At 49.1% G+C, this 19,479-nt stretch overlaps 2 protein-coding genes across 3 annotated transcripts in view; one reads left to right on the forward strand and one right to left on the reverse strand.

Annotated features, from left to right (window-relative positions):
* SMIM35 (small integral membrane protein 35) overlaps positions 1-10,796 on the reverse strand; it is a 75,744-nt gene extending 64,948 nt beyond the window's left edge. Inside the window, exon 1 of the mRNA XM_079104484.1 lies at positions 10,460-10,796. Within this exon, the coding sequence (XP_078960610.1) occupies positions 10,460-10,466 (7 nt within the window). The 5' untranslated portion in view covers positions 10,467-10,796. The remainder of the gene's footprint in view (positions 1-10,459) is intronic.
* Positions 1,816-19,479, forward strand: part of TMPRSS4 (transmembrane serine protease 4) — a 36,148-nt gene continuing 18,484 nt past the window's right edge. The window contains exons 1-2 of one of the 2 annotated variants that reach the window (XM_079104477.1): positions 1,816-2,161; positions 19,064-19,097. In XM_079104477.1, coding sequence (XP_078960603.1) covers positions 2,159-2,161; positions 19,064-19,097 — 37 coding nt within the window. In that variant the 5' untranslated portion in view covers positions 1,816-2,158. The remainder of the gene's footprint in view (positions 2,162-19,063; positions 19,098-19,479) is intronic. The other variant, XM_079104476.1, reaches the window with a different exon arrangement.

The following is a 19,479-nucleotide window of genomic DNA, read 5'->3' on the forward strand; positions in this document are numbered from 1 at the left end:
AGAGGAAAATTCTTCGGGAAAGACAGGAAGAGATAAAAGGAGAATCAAAGGAAGAACAGGAGGAGAACATAAGGGATAGCTGGGAAATAGCAAAAATTAGGGCAGATTAGGGCAGAGGGGAACAGAGGCCCCTCTGGAAGAATGGGGGTTCTGGCCTGGCTGTTGCTCCTGGCAGCTGGGAGAAGCGGCCTCTGCTTTCTGCAGGCCACAGAGCCTCCACCCAAAACCTTTGCAGCCTCCTCCCTATCAAAGCGGCCTGCCCAGCCCTTCCCACGTGTTTCTTTCCCTGGCCTCTCCACAGGTTCCCAGACTCCACTAAGAGTTGGGACAGACTAGAGTGAGGGCTGAGTAATCATCCCTCGAACTCGCCCCGCCCGGAAGCCTCATTGCCCAGGCAGCTACCGCTTTCCAGCTTCACCTGAGCACCGGCGGGCGAGGAAATCGAAAGCTGTGCACCTAGAGGAGCCAGGGGAACGGAGGCCCGGCCTCTCCCCGCCCACCTGCGACGTCCTCCTTAAAAGGGAGGGGCCTGCACGAAGTTTCACATCCCTGAAGTCCTGTGTTCTGACGTCACAGGCTCTCAACTCTGCACCAGACTGCCAACTCTAAAGGCCACTGCCCTAGGGTGGGGAAGGGCAAGGGGTCATGTTGGCTCAAGCGATTCTCCAGGCTGGGCTCGGTTCAAGCCCAAGGGCACAAGCACTGATCGGCCAAGATGGCACCACAGTCAGTTCCATCTACGGGAGATTCCAGGCATCACTGGGGTCCTCGTGGGCCACACCACCTTGGACCACACGCTCAGGGCTTCCCACCCTTGTGTTACATTCAGTCTATTCACATGGCTGGCAGTGGGAAGAAGGGAGCCAGGCTCTGTCAGAAGCTATGTTCCCTCAACTGTCAAACACTGCAAAATAACTTCATGAGCTGATTATGAGAATTAAAGAGGTGACACATAGAAGCACATTTATCAATAGAGGGGCTGATACAAATGTCTAACTTGTAATCTGAGCTACTCAGGAGGCTGAGGCAGGAGGATCACAAGCTCGAGGCTAGCCTTGACAATTTAGGGAGAACCTGTCTCAAAATGAAAACTAAAAAGCGTTGAGGATGTAGCTCAAGGGCAGAACACTCCTAGGTTCAATCCCCAGTACCACAAAAAAAAAAAAAAGAAGAAGAAGAAGGAGGAGGAGGAGGAGGAGGAGGAGGAGGGGAAAAGACTGAGAAATTGAAGATCTTGTTGTGTTCCAAATCAGACATTAACCTGCTGTGTGACTTCAGATAATTGACTTTGCCTCTCTGGAATTTAGTTTCCTCACCCACAGAAGGGAGGAATACAAGTGGACTAGTACCCAAGCCCCTTCAGGCTCTGTGGTCTGAGATTCCAAGGTTTCACCTTGCACATCCCCTGATCTTCAGGATGTGGCAGGATAGCACCAGGAGTGATTGGCAAAAAAAAAAAAAAACAATTGAATAAGCAGTGAGGCACTTGGAAGCGACACTGAGTACTATCTTCCTATCAGCCCTGTGCCAGCCAGCTTTGCTTCCGGGACATCTTCAAAGGTAAGAATCCCCTCCTTCTAATGAATGTCCTAATCCTATCACTGCATACGTGGCAACAATCCCATTCCATGGAGCAGTAAGATCTGTCATCCCAACCCCAGACCCCTCCAACTTCCCTCATCCGCAAATGAGAGCACCCACACGGTGAGAAGCCCTGCGACTGGGAGAGAATCTTCCGTCACCACCGGCCCTGGTGGGTGGAACCATTCAGGCGGGAAGGCTTTTGTAACATGTTAGGTGTGTCACCTGTTCTCGGGCCAAAGGGCCCTTGAATGACTTCAGGTGTTGTTCCAGCCCCTAAGACAGGTGTCAGGTTACAAGATACATAATCATTCCAGTTTGGCAACTTCACCAGTAGGGTTCTTGTAATCAGCCAGCCCCACAGTCCCCAAATCACTCCTGGAGTAGGGAGGTGGGAGGTGGCCGGCTGACCTGCTGAGGGACAGGATGCTGGCCATAAGGGGCCAAGGCCAGCCCTGCACCTGGGCCTCCTCCAGCCAGTGCTGACCGGGGCTTCTCACCTGCTCACCAGCCAGGACGGGTCGAACAGGCCCTCCTCCTGTCCATCTCAGCTCCAGACCGAAGGCACAGAGCCATCATGGTGAGTGTGAACTTCTCAGCTCCTAAGACTGGGGGAGGTCAGTGGTCCCCATAAAGGGCCCCAGGCAGCCTGAGGGGTCATCAGCCGAGAATTCTATAACACCTTCCAGGTTTTAAAAAAGGTCACACTCAAATCACCCCCACGCCTGGCACCTTACATGTCTGGGTACTCACCTGCCTGCCCCTCTCCCTCCATTGGACCAACCCATCAAAAAAGCTGTAGTGCAGAAGTCAGGCCTGTCCCCTCGACCATCCTGTCCCAGATGGTGCCTGCCAGTTTGTGCAGTGTCTCCGGCTCTGATAGCTAGAGATTTGCATTGTTTTGTCAAGGCCAGGGAACACGCTGATGCCACAGTGGCCCTCTGTCACGCTCTGGGTTTTCTTTTTAAAGAAAATAGTGCAGAGATGTCCCCCCAAAAATCTAGGGTGCCTGGGGAGATCATCTGCTTATTCTCTGAGTACCTAGAGAATCTTCACTGTCTTGGGGCAGAGAAAATCAACCCCACTTTTTAAGAAGCACAATGAGGACCAGGAAGGGGAAGAGACAGTAGCTGGGTTCAGTCTTTGGTCAAGTTGAAGCAATTGCCCAGCAACCAAAATAAGGAAAGAGAAGGCAAAGGAAAGGAAGAGGCTGTCCAAGGGGAAGGGGTGTCACCTGCTGGACCCTCAAGGGACCTTCTCCTGACTCCCTATCCAAGCATTTCCATGACCCTCTAATGAAAAGTCTGGCAAAATGCTAGTGCCCAGCCGAGGGCAGCAAGAGTGAGGGTCTTGCCTGCTGGATGCTGGAACAGATGGGGCAGTTCTGCTGCCCCATCGGAGGAGGCTCCCCAGAAACTCATCCTGCATGCAGAGGCCCCATGTCCAGGGAATCACAGGGAGGAGAGGAGCAGTCCTGCCTTCTGGTGGCAGCTGCTGCTGCTGGGGTACCTCTTGAGGGAGCAGTGGACAAGCGAGTTGTTTCTGGGGCAGGTCACAGGAGCAAGCACTGCAGAATCAAAGGCCAAGAGGCCATCTCCCTTATTAGCTATGCTGTCTAGAGACTTTTTACCCTTTCTGAGACTCGTGTTCTCCCTGTGTAAAATGGAAATAATAGGCTCCATGATCGCCCAGAACATACACAGGGTGAGTGGAGAGACTGAATGGGCTCATATACATGAATAGGCTCTGCAAACCTGGGAACCCTAACAAACGCAAGGCCTGTGACTGTAGAGGCATCTACTCCAGGAAATGACAGCCGGTTGCCAAATCTAACCCTGACCCTTTGCCACCTGGGATAGGAGCTGGGTATTGCTGTATGAGGGAGGGAGGGCAGGTGGGCACACTGTGGTGGATGGGTCAGATCTGGGGCCCCAAATACAAAGCAGCAGGATGACTAGCCTCTCCTGGGTAGGGTAGAGGGAACTTGTGGCCTTGAGCTGGCCACTAACCCACCTGAGCCTAATAACCCTGTCCTTTCCCACTATTGAAGCCAGAATAACCATAGCTCCTAGCCCTGGGGAGAGGATGGGGTAACTTGTGGCCAGGCTCAGCCTCCCTGTCTCCTCCCTTATCTGCAGGCCACTCCCTGGCACAGAGGGTCAGAGTCCTGCATGGAGCTTCCTCTTACCAACAAGTGCTGCCTTCAGCCTATTTAGCAGGTATGCCCAGAGAGCTGGAGCTGGGGACCAGCCCTGGGCAGAGGTCAGAGCTCAGTATCTGGCCCAAGGGGAATGCATTCTTTCATATTCACTCTGCAACTGAGGACTAGGAGGAAGTTGGGAACTCATGACTGACCATCCTTGGCTTTAACTCAGGGCACCCCAAACTTACCATGAGCCTCAGACAAGGGTGTAAACACCTGAGGTCTAGCTGCTCTGGGGAGTCCCTCCCCACTGCCTCCTTTCCTTATCAGTCTGGGGCAGACCCAAAAGACTTGGCTGGGATTCAAGGAATAAGACAAATCAGCAGGCCAGCCTACTGGTTGTGGGGACCAGGGAGCATGTGCAGGGCCCATGCAGACCAAGGCAGAGTCTATAGCCTAGGTGGGTGATCCTGGGCTCTGAGGCGGCACCTGAGAGGTGGGCAATGGAAGGTCCTGGAAAGAGAGAAGAAAAGTTTCTCTCCTGCTTGCTCTCCTGAGCTCCTCTCTACCCAGGTGAGGGAACCTAATATCACTGTGACCCCAAAGAAACTCCAGCCAGCCAGATACTATTTAATTGACCATTGGCCAGCCTTTTAATAGGGGCAGGGGACAAGGTCTACTCTGGAGGTTCTCCAAAAAAAGTGTGACAAGTGTATTCCAGAAGTGATCACAAGGTCCCCCTGTAACTGAGAAGACAGATTCACCCAGGGTGGCTGGGAAGTTGACCCAGAACACAAAGTATTTGCATTGTACCTTGAAGGAACCAGCTCCCTCCAGGAAGGGAAGGCAGAAAGGGTGTTCCAGACAGAGGGAACCGCATGAGGCCAGCAAGACACAAGCGGCAGTGTGCCATGGCTGGAAGAAGTGCCTAGAGAATCAAGGGGCACAGGCCAGGTCTGTCCCCATGTGGTGGGCACTCGGGCCCCTACAGCAAGGTTGGGTTCAGGATCCCGCTGTGCCCTAGAGCTCAGCAGGGCTGAGAGGGAAGGACCCCAGCGGGTATCCAGCACTCCTCACTCACTGCACAAAATGACAGGGACATGCCGTCTGTGCCAGGTTCTAGAGATGTGCTAGCAGGTGAGAGCAAGCAGACCTGTGCCTGCTCTCAGGGAACTCAGGATCTAGAGGGTCTAGAGGGGTGGCAGGTGGGGAGGGACAGACACTAATCACATAATCACACGACCCATGTTTATCCAACAACTGAGGTGTGTACTGTGATGCAAGATAAGGAGTTGAGAAACCGAACCAGGGCAGGATGTGGCCTCATGGGGACCAGAGAAGGCTGAGCGTAGGAGCTGGGGGAGGGGGAGGAGGGCCACATGGGAAATGAGGAAGGGCAGAAGAGGGGACTTCACAGGGGCAAGAGATGAGAGACTACAAACAGGGCTCTGGAACTATGAGCAAGCTTCCCAAAGCCCCAGAACCAACCCAGGATAACAGGAGGCAAACATTCTCAGGTCTGAAAATCTTCTTGGGCCTTAGATTCCAGGCACCTCTTCTGTTCTCGGCCTTCTGTCTTGCCCAGAGAAAACCCGCCTCAGTGGAACACCAAGCTCCCAATTATTCCGCAAGCAGTGATCCCCAACCTAAAATGCATCCACCAGCCACATTCTAGAAACGAGTTGCCTCCAGACCATGAGCTTCTTGTGGACAGGATCTATGTATTTTAGGCCCCAACACAGCACAGACCTGGCTTGGAATAGGCACCTGGTAAATGTGTGTGAGCGAATGAATGAATGGATGACAAATGACTCAAGACTGAGTCCCCTTCAACCAGCTTCTGATCTATGAGATACTAAAAGCAAGTTCACCAAGTCCAAACACAAACACTCCCAGTCCTACCAGAGATGTAACCATTCCAGAAAACCAGGGCTGAGGGTTAGGGAGGGACAGGCCTGAGTCTGCCTGGAAACCCCAGTGACAAGGAAGAGGGAGAGTCGAACAGAGCCAGTGTAGCATTCCCCCCCGTGACGCATCTAACTCCACCTCCCAGCCTGCTGCTCTGACTAACCCTCAAGATCGCAGCACAGAAATTGGTAAACAAGGCACAGCTGCAAGACCCCCAGCCATACCCGCTGCTCCCGGAGCAGCTGCCAGCTTCCTAGGCTAACTCACATGCTGCAGAAATTCTCACAGGTGGCAGATGAAAGGAACACTTAAGGAAGAGGGTGAGAGACTGAAACTGCCCCTGTCCAGCACTAGCAGCAGTATCTTTGGTCCCGAAGTAGCCTATCGCACATTGGTCCAGCTGGGCTTTGCCCACGGGTGGGGCTGAGCTGACAGATCTTAGGGTACTTCGGGCACTTCGTATGATCTCAATTTCCTCTACTATGACATGCATACCTGTGTTCATTCATTCATTGAGCATGGGCCTCCCCAGCATCTTCTATGGGCTAGGGACTGGCAAGACACTGTGGAAGATTCAGAGATGAGAATGTAAAATGTAGACCCTCAGTTCTGATGTTCTGCAGTTGCAACGGAGACAGGTTAAACTGCTTTCCCAACCCCAACTAGAGCAGGACACTCCTTCACTCACAGATGACGACAAGGATGTAACTGGAGCTGAAGTCAGCGCTTACCCTCAGCCCATTCCCACCCCTACACCATGACCACATCTCCAATCCCCAGGGAGATGGGTCCTGCCAGCTCCTGGGGGGACCTATCTTGAGGGGTAGGAGCCCCTGGTGGTCTCACAGAAAATACTAGCAGCAGCAGCAGCGGCGGCGGTGGTTCTTCTCCCACCTAATGCAGCGAGCACAGCATGTTGTGGTTGGAGAAGCACCTTACATCCAATATCTCCCTTTCAGTGTGACACCAACTCTCTGGGACATTGAAATCTTCATTCTACAGATGAGGAAATGAAGGCGCAAGGAGGCCAAGTGACTTGAAAGTGGTCACTCTGCACAGAAGAGACAGAGCTGGGACTCCAAACTTAGGAGTTTTCTCCTTCTTCCCCAGCATGTGGACTCATAAGACCAGCACCCGGAGTTACCCAGGAGAAGGCAGACCCAGGGCGCCCCACTGTCCTGCCTTGAAACTGATGAGTCCATAGCAAAGTGTGCACTGGAAGAAGACAGTCCAGCTGGCACAATGGGATGGAGGAAAGAAGTGGTTTTTACAAGGAGACACCATTCCTCTCCAACCTCCTAGCAAGCAGACCATCCCTGGTTATCTACCAGTGGTTACACAAAAAGGTCACAAAGAAGGAAGAAAACACATGCACACTAACTCAGCATAACTTAGACTTTCAAGAAGAGTAGAGTTTCATATCCAGGGCTGCTCAGGAGAAACAACCAAGCTGCCAGGAGACCATGGAGAAAAACAAGGGACCCAGACCTAAGACTAGTCTTATCTGGGGGAGGAGACAAGAGAAGGTCTAGGCCAATAGCATGGTCTTCCCAATCACAGACCTCAGAGAAGAACCTTAGAGGTCCTTGAAGTGAGTGGTTTTCCCCAGTGTTCTGGCCGCGGCGTGCCACTGAAATCTAACACAGAGCCCCACAAGGAGAGCCTTCCGGAAGGACGGCGGCCCCGCCCACTCCAGCCCGGCCTCCCTCCCTTGCCGACACCCTGAGGAGCCCTGCAATCCCCAGGGGTGCTAGAGCCTGAACCTGGGCCTGCCTCCTTCACCAGCCAGCTTCTCCACATGCCTTGCTTTTCTAGGAAGCTCTGGCTGTTCTAACAATCGTCCCTTTGTCAAGAGAACGGGACTCCTGTAATTCCGCCGCTGGCGGGGAGAATCCTCTTCCACCCCTTCCTAGAGATGGCCATCACATCTTCAGGGACCAAGTTCATCCTGTCCTTCTTTGCCCCTTTAGCCTGCATCCTCTGCCCTCTCTTCAGAGTGTCTGCATAGGTCATGTGACATCACTGTGGGTTCCCTGACTGCCCTGATCACTCTCCCTAGACACTTAATCCATAACTTTCCCTCCTGATGTTGGGCCCCCTGGCCTATGAAATCATCAAAATAGCTGCCATCTGTCCAGGCCCTGTTACATACATGCCAGGCCTCTACTCAGCTTATCCCCATTAATAATGAACGATTTTTTGAATATCTACTACGTCAAGCACTTGCCAAGTTCCATTTCAATATTGTTATGAATTATTTAAAACAATAATAGAATAGCTGTTCCATGGGCAGAAGAACTTTGCCTCTTTTTCACTACTGTGTCTCCAGTCCCACCAAAAAATGCCTCACTGAATGAATAAAATATTACTATTATTATTACTACATCTAGTAGTTGTGTACTCTTTCTCCACACAAAGCAAAATTATATGCTGTGCATATTTGGGGTTTATTATTGAATCCATCTCTCTGTCATACACACATGAAATTGAGGTTCTCAGTGACTAAATAACTTGCCCGAGTCCTCAGGCCCGTGAACAACCGAAGTGGGATTCAGGCACAGGAGGCAGGATACCAGGACCCATGCACCATCCCCTGTCAAACACCCCCTCCTCTAGCAAATGACATCCCAGTGAGGAGCAGCCTCACCAAGTGCTCACAGAGTTCCACGAGTGGGCAGGAAAGTGGGAGAGGAACACCAGGTTGGGAAACTGCAAAGTAATAATGCAGAGAAGTCATGGAAGCACCACAGGAGCACTATTTATAAGATCATGAATTCAGAGTTCCCAGGAGCGTGAGCAAGGAGTCTCTTTCCTGGGGACTCTGGTTATCATCGGAGAACAAAAGAGACTGCTCGTTCCTGCCCTTGTACGGAGCCCCAGTGCAGACCCTCTCTGATGTCATCTGCAGTTCCACTCCCCGGTTTTCAGGATAATCGGAGTGGAGGGAACAAATGTCCACTTACCAAACTCCTCTGTGTTTCAGGCACCAAACCAGCATGCCACTTAATCCTCCTACTTAATCCTCACCGTAGTGCAGGCCATATAGCCCATCTTGTAGATTTCCTGCCTCTCATGCTGGAGGCCCGGGTTCGAGTCCCCAGCACTCTGGAATTGTGGAAATAACAAACAAAAAACCCAACCTTCCGTAATCCTCACCGACCACCCCTTGAATTAGATCATATCCTCCCCACTTTACAGATGAAAAAACCAAGGCTCAGAAAAAATCACCAACTTGCCCTGAGAAGGCTGACATGACTGAGAAGGGGCAGGACTGGATTCAGGCCAACATGTCTGCTCAGGAGGAGCAGACACAGGTGACACCCTCCTCTTCTGACCAAAGCAACTGAGACCTTCAAATGCAAAGGCCAACCAAGGAGAACCATAAACAAGTCTGTAGGACTGTGAGAGAACCAGATGACGTTCCAACAGGCTTGAAAAGGCACACTGTACCTAGCAGGAAGAACTTTCCAGAGCCTCGCCCACCATCCAACACTCATGAAGTCAGATGTATCCTACCCACGTTGCAAAGTGGGGGAAATGGGTCCAGAAGATGGTAAGCACTTTGCCCAAGGCGGCTCAGAATGCCAGTAGAGGAGTCGGACCTTCTACCTCCAAACTCCCTCATCCCCCCCTACCACTTCCCACGCCCTTAAAGTTTAAGGGACAATTCAGGACAGCTAAAAGGAGCTATGATTTTTCAAAGACAGCCTAAACTCTGTGCGATTCTTTTATAAAACATCAGACTGCATCATGGATGAGAGCTTCTTGGTGCAAGTAGGCAGAAATGTCTAAGGAATCCCTTTAAACTTTATAATCCATCAGCTTTTCCCAGTGGCAGCCCCCAAGGGCCCCTGTCAGACTAAGTGTGACCTGACCCCTGTTGGCTGTCTCCAGTCCCCTTCCACTGCTGGCAAGACGTTGCCTTCAGATGTCCAGAGGTGGATCCACCTTCCTTCCCATCAGGCCATGCTGATGGGACCCAGATGGACCCACCACCCTGGGGCAGGGGGAAAGTCAAACAAAGTAGAACAGTTGGGAGAATTCAAAAAGGCAGGAGCTTCCCTGGGACCAAGGGAAGGGTCTGCAGAGGGCGTGTAAGAGCTGGTTACTGGGAAGCAAGAGCCCTCCACTGGGCCAGGCTGTCTGCAGCTCAGTTCCATCCAGTGGGTCTGTACTAATGCCTCCCTCCTCCCCTAATCACTGTCTTGCCTTGTGACTTCGGGTGGGGGAGCTTAACTTGTGCCTCAGTTTCTCCATTTGTGAAACAGGGATATTTCCCTCTTCATCCTCTCTCCAGGCCCTATCTGGAGTTAAGAGCTACACCTGAACACAAAGGCTAATTCTTAAATGACAGAGCTGAACAGCAGGCTGGCAGCAGGATAATGACAGGTCACCTGACACCTCTCGTCTGCTCCAGGCCCTGCCCTGGAGCCATTATACACTGAGATGGGGACCAAGGTGCTCAGCTCAAATTGCCAACAGGTCAGCACCTATATGGCTTAGAACAAGGCAAAATGGTTTCTAATGTAGCAGCTGAGGCTGAGGTTGTACCTGAGTCAGACCGCGCTGCTCTGAGGACGCCTAGACCCGAGGCAGAGGCCATGAAGCTGTTTCTTGTATCTATTTGCGTGACAGCCTGTGGTAACCTGGGCTGGGGGGACATGCTGGAGATGCGGTCACAGGTCTGAGGCTACTTGGAAGCCATCTTGAGTGTCACCTCTGAAGCCTTCCCTGCACTCAGAGCTGCTGCATCACAGCCGAGCTCGTGCTGGCATATGCAAGACCCCTCCCCTCATCAGGATGTGGCAGCCCTCCCTGCCACCTTACCTGTCATGGCTGAGGCACCCTAGAGACAGGATCCCGCTTCCAGCCGAGCAAAGGCATCAAACTGCCCACCTCAGCTGCAGGTGGAGAGGACACTGCAGCCTGCTGTGAGGATGTGGGGGATGCTGGTTTGGGGGTCGGAGAGCAGTATGAGGAGCCCCCTAGCACCCGAGCCAGCTGTGGCTGAGCCCTGCTCTTCGAGGTGACTGTGAGCAGCCTCTGGTCTCCTGGCACACCCAGACAACGCTCCCCACTCCTCCCATGGGTCTTCCCCACTGCTTTGTCACTGGCTTCAGCAACCTCCCTGCCACCTGCCAGAGCCCCAAAGGGCCTCTTTATCCCATCACCTAGCAACAGCAGCATCTCTGACTCTAGGGTCTCTCTCTGAAATCATGAAGCCAGGGCCTTGGCACCTGCACGGGGCAAAAAAGTCCAGCTTTATATGCTCCTGCTTTGCTGTCTTCACCCACACAACCGTTCCAGCTCTGCCTCTACTGACATCTTTCCAGAGCAAGGCAATGCGGAGTCAGCATTGCAGAGAGAAATAAGGCCCTGGGGGACAGGCTGCTTGCCAAGGAAGGCAGACAGAGGAGCTGGCCCGCTTTCTGTTCCTTTGGCCTCCTTCGCCATGATTAGCCTGGTGCAACACTGACTTGTTTGTCTCTTATCACCTCTGAAAGAGAGTTCCCAATTACCTGACATACCTTGAAATTCAGAGAAGTTGGAGGTACGCAGAAGGCCACACAGCAAGTCAGAAGAGGAGGTGAGAAGAGAACTCATACTCCCCAGGCCGATTCTTTGTAACTTCTGTAACTTCTCTGCAGCACTAATCCCCACCACACACACACACACACACACACACACACACACACACACACACACACTTAAAACCAAGAGCTGCCTAATGTTTGAGTTCATCGTCTCTGAGTTGGAAGGGAAATAGAATCCTGATGCCATTTGGATCTGAGTTAAGCCCAGAAGTTTCTCCAAGATCTAAAATGCAATAGGGGTGGGGAAGGGGCAGCAGGGAAGAGGAGCAAGGCTAAAGGCAGATGGAAGAAGGGGTGCTAATAGCAATAAAGCCCCTTCTGGGCGTCCAGACCTGCTCTAAGCTGTTTTGTGGATATGTTCTTGGAGGGACATCTCTTATCCTCCCCCAGCCCCTCATAGATGATTTGGCAAAACCAGGAACCAGAGGAAGCAGAGGTCTCTGTGCCTTCCAACTAAGAAAGGCTGGAGAGACGCAGGGGGGCAATCTCTGCCGGTTGATGGCGTGTTGATCATATGCTGATCTACATCACAGGGCAGCACCAGGGCAGCACAGCTGATGACCCTTGCCCAGATGGGCTCCTCAGACTTCAGGGAAATGAAAACAGTACCCTGAGTCCAGAAGCCCTGCCATGAGGCTGGGTCTTCCACATACTTGCTCTAAAGCCATAGCAGCCACCTAATGCATATGACCCTTGGTTTCTTCTTTTGTTAAATGGGGATAATTTCCCTGGGTTGTTCTAAGGATTAAATCAGATAGCATTTATGAAAGGATATTGTAAGCTATATTACAATACCCAACTGCAGTAGTTAATTGTTCTGCCTCCACATTTGGGTCCTAGATTAATGTCTTTCTGCTGCCACTGACTAACCAAGTAGCAAAGAAGAAAGGTTCTGAGCTCATCAGGCAATGGCAGGTGTTTCCAACAATCAAATACCCACTCTGTCCCATCTCTACCTTCTCTGACTTGGATCCTCCCAGGCCCTGAGGGCCTGAGCATCCCGCCTTTTCACTGCTCTGCAGAGGACAGGAGCTGGATTCCCAGCTAAGCCCTAGGTTAGACACTGACTAGACTAGACACCTGACTAGACTAGTCAGGGCTCTGCAGCAGACTGAATCAGCGGCAGATGGGCCTGGCCCAGACCGCAGTCCACGCAGAAGGGGAAGCCAAGGTTGCTCAGCCTGAGCTGGGGCCTGTGGCAGTTGTAACCAGGGCTGAGTTCATGTTGCGGATAAACTAAGATGTGTCTAGCAAAGCAAAGTTGCATAGTTGTTCTTTAGTGGCCTCTCAGCTTCCCCCACTTCCCTCTATCAACTCCAGAGCAAGATACCTTCCCTGTCTGGCCTCTGTTGGAGTTGTCTGGAATGATCTCTAGAGACCCTTTCAGCGTGGCACTCCTATGATGGTGGCAGGGACCCACTAGAGTGAAGGAGGGTGACTGGATTTCTGAATCTCACCTGGAACCCATGTGTCTCAGCCCCATTCTTAACTTCCTCGGCTCAGGATTGATTCTAGGCTGAAAGGAATGGGCTGGCTGTAAGTTCCTGTTTAGGAATGTCACTAACATAGATGGTCCCAATCGTCACTTGCAGGCCTGAATGCACCCACCTCCCTGGCAATTAGCCGTGGTACCCATGGCCTTCAGCAGCTCCCCTTCCCAGAAGTTTATCAGCCCATGGTCTCTGATCCCTTTGTATCAGGGATATTTGTCCAAGAGCTTCGCGAGGAGCCAAAGAATGAGCCACTCCATGAAAAGACTCAGACTGCCTGAGAGTCAGGGCGAAGCACTGTGAGGATAAGAGTGTGACCTCCTAGGATGCCCGGAAAAGTCAGGGGAGGCTTTTTATTTTCTCTTTGAACCTTGGGTGCACAGCATTAGATAAATCACCACTTTTGATAGATGACATCTATTGGTTCTCTTAGAGCCCATTTGTAACTCACTTGCTTGTTGCTGGTTTAACAATGTAGTTAGACTCCATAAACCCACCAGCCCCAACAAAGGCTGAGACTTAAACAATGACTTTCATCCAGTCATAGGATCCCTCCTCCCACTTCCTTTGTACAAGCATCTCCTCCAGAGATGGCAGTCAGGTCTCTTTTTCATATTAATGCAATATATATTGAGCGTACTTTTTTATTTGCTCTTTTTAGATATACATGACAGTAGAGTGTATTTTGACATATTATACATACTTGAAATACAACTTATCCTGATTAGGAGCCCATTCTTGTGGTTGTACATGATGTGGAGTTACACTTGTTGTGTGTTCTTATATGAACATAGGAAAGTTATGTCTGATTCATTCCACTGTCATTTCTGTTCCCTTCTCCCTCCCTTCCCTTCATTTCCCTTTATCTAATCCAATGAACTTCTGTTCTCTCCCGGACTCTTATTGTGTGTTAGCATCCGCATGTCAGAGAAAACATTCAGCCTTTGATTTTTGGGGATTGGTTTATTTCACCTGACATGATATTCTGAAATTCCATCCATTTACTGGCAAATGCCATAGAATTTCATCCTTTATGACTGAGTAGTATTCCACTGTGTATATATAACACATTTTCTTTATCCATTCATCTATTGATGGGCACCTAGGTTGATTCCATGGCTTAACTATTGTGTAAAGTCTTTTTTTTTCATGGTGCTGAGGATTGAACCCAGGGCCTTGTGCATGTCAAGCAAGCACTCTACTAGCTGAGCTCTATCCCCAGCCCTTTAACTATTGTGAATTGAGCTGTTATAAACATTGATGTGGCTACATCACTGTAGTATGCTGATTTTAAGTCCTTTGGGTATAAAGTGAGGAGTGGGATAGCTGGGTCAAATGGTGGTTCCATTCCAAGTTTTCTGAGGAATCTCCATACTACTTTCCAGAGTGGCTGCACCAATCTGCAGTCCCACCAGCAATGTGTGAGTGTACCTTTTTCCCCACATCCTCGCCAACATCTATTGTTGCTTGTATTCTTGATAATTGCCATTTTGACTAGAGTGAGATGGAATCTCAGTGTAGTTTTGATTTGTGTTTCTCTAATTGCTAGAGATATTGAACATTTTTCCATATATTTGTTGACCATTCATATTTCTTCTTCTTTGAAGTGCCTGTTCAGTTCCTTTGCCCATTTATTGATTTGGACTATTTGTTTTGTGGTGGTAGGTTTTTTGAGTTCTTTATATATCCTGGAGATTTGTACTCTAGCTGAGGTGCAGGTGGCAAAGATTTTCTCCCATTCTGTAGGCTCTTTCTTCACATTCTCAATTATTTCCTTTGCTGTGAAGAAGCTTTTTAGTTTGATACCATTCCATTTATTGATTCTTGGTTTTATTTCTTGCACTTTAGGAGTCTTGTTGAGAAAGTTCCTAGGCCAACATGATGGAGAGTTGGGCCTACATTTTCTTCTAGTAGGCACAGGATCTCTGGTCTCATACCTAGGTCCTTGATCCACTTTGAGTTTGGTACAGGGTGAGAGATTGGGGTCTAATTTCATTCTTCTATATCTGGATTGTCAGTTGTCCTAGCACCATTTGTTAAAGAGGCTATCTTTTCTCCATTGTATGTTTGAATGTACATCTTTGAGGTCCAAGGCAAGAACTTTGCAAGACGCATTCTGTCAAGGTATTCATCATCCCAAGCTCCACCCTCATCAATACCTTGCTTCTTTATGAAAGAGATTCTGGGCTATATGTAATCTGTTGGGACTTATTTTCCCCTTAATATTAAATTGCTAATGGCCATCTATACTATTTTATGTCACTGTTGTTCATTTCTTTTATCTGAAGCATGATATTTTAGTGTGCAACTATACCATATTTTATTGAAGGCTGGTCTGATTCTAAGTCATAAAACTGAGGAGGTTCATGAATTTTCTCATTCGACAAATATTTAGTCAACACTCACTCTATGCTGTGCCTTGCAGGAGACATGGGGCATGTTGTGATTAATAAGACAGTCATATTCCCTGTAGTCCCAGCATACAGTGTTGAACTGGTTCATTTTTTTTTTCTTTCTCTATTGTTTGCAAATGGGTGGGGAATGTTTTCCACAACTGCTCTTCTGTGAACAGAAACTAGACATTAGCCACTGTTGGGGACTGAGCTCTCAGCGAGGAGCTGAGGCCTGGGGGTTGCAGATGGTAACCTTTCTGCTCCCTCTGTGTCAGTGTTGAGCATAATTCCTGGTCCATCAAAGGGTACAGCAGATGCTCACTGAATTAACAATAAAGAAAAAAAGACTCGTACTACCTACCTTAAGTAATCCAGTCATGTATGCACAGGTAGACTCTGTGGAAAAGAAGAGATGATGGGGAGGGCCACGAGATGGATACTCTGAGTATCCCACCAACCAGTCCTTCCTCTGGCCTTCACTATCTCAGCAAACACCCTTACTCCTTAATCAGAACTCAAAGGCATCCACTATGTTGGCAATGCCTACTGCCTTTATCTCCCAACTACATGTGGGATCGTTCTACCCCTAACCTCCTTCTCTCTCCTGACCTCACCTCACTCTCCATTCATTCCAATCTCTTTCTCTTTCTCTCTCTCCCCCCACCTCTCTACTGGGGATTGAACCCAGGGGTGCTGTACTACTGAGCAACCTCCCCAGCACTTTTAATTTTTTTATTTTGAGACAAAATCTTGCTAAGTTGCCAAGGGTCTCTTTAAGTTGCTGAGGCTAGTCTTGAACTTGTGATCCTCTTACCTCAGCCTCCTGAATTGCTGGGATTACAGGCTTGCATCATCTCACCTGGCAAACCCTACCAATTGCAGTTGCAGTTCCTCCAACTTCCCTAGCATCTGCTTGGCTCCTTCTCATCTGCTTGGCTCTTTCCTGTCATTCAGGTCCCAGTTCAGGTGTCACATCCCCCAAGCACCCTGACCCCTTCCCTGGACCTCCCTCTCTAAGCCTCCAGTCAGGAACTTTCTCCTCTTAGCCCACCTTATTGGGCATAGCTCCCACCACTCTCTGGTCCTTTCTGGTTTGATCTTTTTATCCTGCTCACTCTGGGGCACGCCCCTCTCCCCAGGGATGCAGTCACTGACAGATTCATTTGAACACTTCTCCCATCCTTCTGTAACGATTGTTTATTTGCCTTTGACTCCACAGCTCCTGAATCTGCCTGTTACAATGTGGATACCCCACTAATATTTGTTTAGTTTAGTAATTATTTAATGCTATTCACCTGGTTATCAGACACTTGGTACCAATCCTGTTTACCCTTGACTCTACTGAGTTGATGAAAGGCCTTTGTAAACTGTTACATGCCAATTGCATACTTCTGGTATTATTGTGACCTGAATCCAAAGTCACAGCAAGACAGAGTCTCATCTTCACCCTAGAAATTGTCCCCTCTCTCCAGCATGGGTGATGACTGAGAAGAGGCAGCTGGGAAACAGCTAAGGTGCAGAGTCTAGAGACCCATTAGTTCAAGTCATTTACTGACTCATTACTAGGTACGAGCCCCATCTCAAACACTAAGGGTACAAAGACAATAGGAAAGAGTGACAAATAGAATTATTATTTATCAATTAAAAATTAAATTAGGGGGCTGGGGTTGTGGCTTAGTGGTAGAGTGCTTGCCTAGCATGTGTGAGGCACTGGGTTGGATTCTCAGCACCACATATAAATTAGGGCTGGGGATATAGCTTAGTTGGTACAGTGCTTGCCTCAAAAGCACAAGGCTCTGGGTTCAATCCCAGCACTGAAAAAAAAAATTAAATTAAGGAAAATCAACCAAAAAAGAAGAGAGGAGAAACAGTTACCACCCATTAAGAAACGTGCTGTGATAAGAACGTGTACCAAATGCCACAGAAACACTGAGATGGGGGCGGGGCGGAGTCCCTGTGTGCACCTGGCACTTTCCACCAAATGACTCATTTCATCCTCACTGCTGCCCTCTGAGGGAGGTGTTTTGCCCCCCACTTTTCAGAGGGCAAATCTGAGGCTCAGGCCGATTAAGAATCTTTCCAAGGCACACAGTTAACAGGAAGTAGAGCCTGTATTCCAACTCAGTCCCTGCGGACTCCAGCCCCTGGACGTCTGCTACATCAGCCAGTCATCTAGTCATCCCTGGCTTAGTGACACCAAAGGGCGAGGTGTCTCGCTAGCAGGTCAGACTTGCGTTGGAGATGAAAGGAAGGAAGGAGCTTTCCCTCCAGTCGTTGTACCCGAGGACACCCCCACGTCCCATCTGGGACACCAGCCCAGGGCTTAGAAGAAGCCCTCTCTCTCCTAGAGGGGATTGGAAAAATTCCCAGCCAGGAATGTACAGGGACCTGCAGCTTCTCCAGCCACCACTGGGGCTGGCAATGACCTCAGCACCAAAGGGCAAGCCAGTTCCTGGGTAGAAACCCAGACCCAGACAGATCCCAGGGAGTCCACATGCTCTGCCAGGCTGGGAAAGGCAAGAAGGAGCAGGAAGGAAGGCTCCTGGGAGGCACAGAGAGTGAGGGAAGTGTTCAGGGAGCAGGAACCTGGGCAACATGCACACCTTGACCTTTGCCTGGCAGGAAAAGGGGTTGGTGTGCTCTGCACATGAGCCTTGGTGTGAGAGACTGTGTGCCGAGTGCACACATGGAGTGGCATGAGCAAGTGTGAGAAGTTCCTGTGCCTGTGCTTATGTACACATGTCAGTAGTGACCTAGACACTCTCAGAAACAGCATAGTTCTCTGGTAGATTTTTTGGTTTTGCTCGTCTCTTGTTTCACTAGGTTTAATATACATTCAATAAAGCCCTCAAATCTGAAGTGTCCCACTCAGTGAGGCTTTTCACACATAAACACTGGTGTAACCAACACCTAGGACAAGATGCAGATGTTCTCTAACATTCTAGAAGTCTCCATGGTGCTCCTTCCAATAATTGCCCCCATCTCCTCAGTAGTAGTCACTGTGCTGACTTCTATCATCCCTCAAACTCTATCTCTTATGTTCATACAAATGGAATTATACAGTGCATACTTTTTATGTCTAGTTTCTTTCCTGCATCTTTATGTCTATGAAATTCACCCATGTTGTTGCATTTAGCACTAATTTATTCTCATCATACTAAAACTGTATTATGTGAATAGATCATAATTTATTAATATGCCACACCACTGACTGACATTAGGGTTTTTCCGGTGTTTAGCTTTTATGAATGAAACTACTATGAACATTCATATATAGTTTTTTGTTTGATTTTTTTTGTTTGTTTGTTTTTTGTTTTGTTTTGTTTTTTGCTAGACATATGCATCCATTTCTCTCAGCTACATCCTGGAGCAGAATTACTAGGTCATTAAATTAAAAAATAGTTATATGCTTAACATTGGCAGATTTTCCCAAGTATTTGTTCTTATTTGCCCTCTTATAACAATGTTTGAGAATTCCAATTGTTCCATATCCTTGTCAACACTTAGGGTCATCAGCTTTTTTTTCTAGCCATTCTGGTGTCTATGTAGAAACATTTGATTGTGGTTTGAATTCGCACCTAGTTACTTGGGTATCCCCTTTTTTGAAGTATCTGTCCAAGTTTTTACAGAAATACAGAATCTATTTTAAAAAAATAGACAAGTGGTTGGCAAAAACAGACCATAAGGAAAAATAATCTTGAGAATTCAGCAGTACCCATAACAACCCAGTAACCAGTTGTTTCTATAATTGCTAACTAGCTACTATAATTAGCTAGTTGAACCAGGTCAAAGAGGTGCATAACTGAATTTCTTCCTTTTTGGATCTCACAGAGAACCCCAACTTAGGTCTAGCAGGAAGAAGAGAATGCAGATGAACCAAGAATCTCCCCTAAGCTGTCAGCTCTGTCTGAGAGGTTCCCCCACTCAACTCAATGTTTTTTCCTTTAATTCCAGGATCCTGACAGTGACCAACCCCTGAACAGTCCTGGTAAGCTCAATCTGGCTTTCCTATGTCTCCCTCAGCCTCTGCTTCAGTTCACAAGTAGACACTGAGCTACTCTTGCATGGCCCCCACCACCTGCCCCAAGTGCTAAATGTTGTAGGCATCCTCCATCCCTCATCTATCCCTCATCCATCCATCATTCCACGAACATTAAGCACCTATGAGTTTCAGGATTCATTCTAGAAATAGGAGGACTAGTCTGGGAAAATAGAACCAACAAACCACAGCTCCAGCAGTAATGGCCACCCAATTCATTTGCTGTGGCAGGCCCTGGGATGATGCTGGGCTACGGCAGTAAGCAAGGTCCTTGCCCTCATGGAGTTCACAGTGTGTCCATGCTGCCAGGAAACAATCTGGACAACAGTGT

This window comes from Sciurus vulgaris (genome assembly GCF_902686455.1).
Source record: "Sciurus vulgaris genome assembly, chromosome: 11".
Lineage (NCBI taxonomy): Eukaryota > Metazoa > Chordata > Mammalia > Rodentia > Sciuridae > Sciurus > Sciurus vulgaris.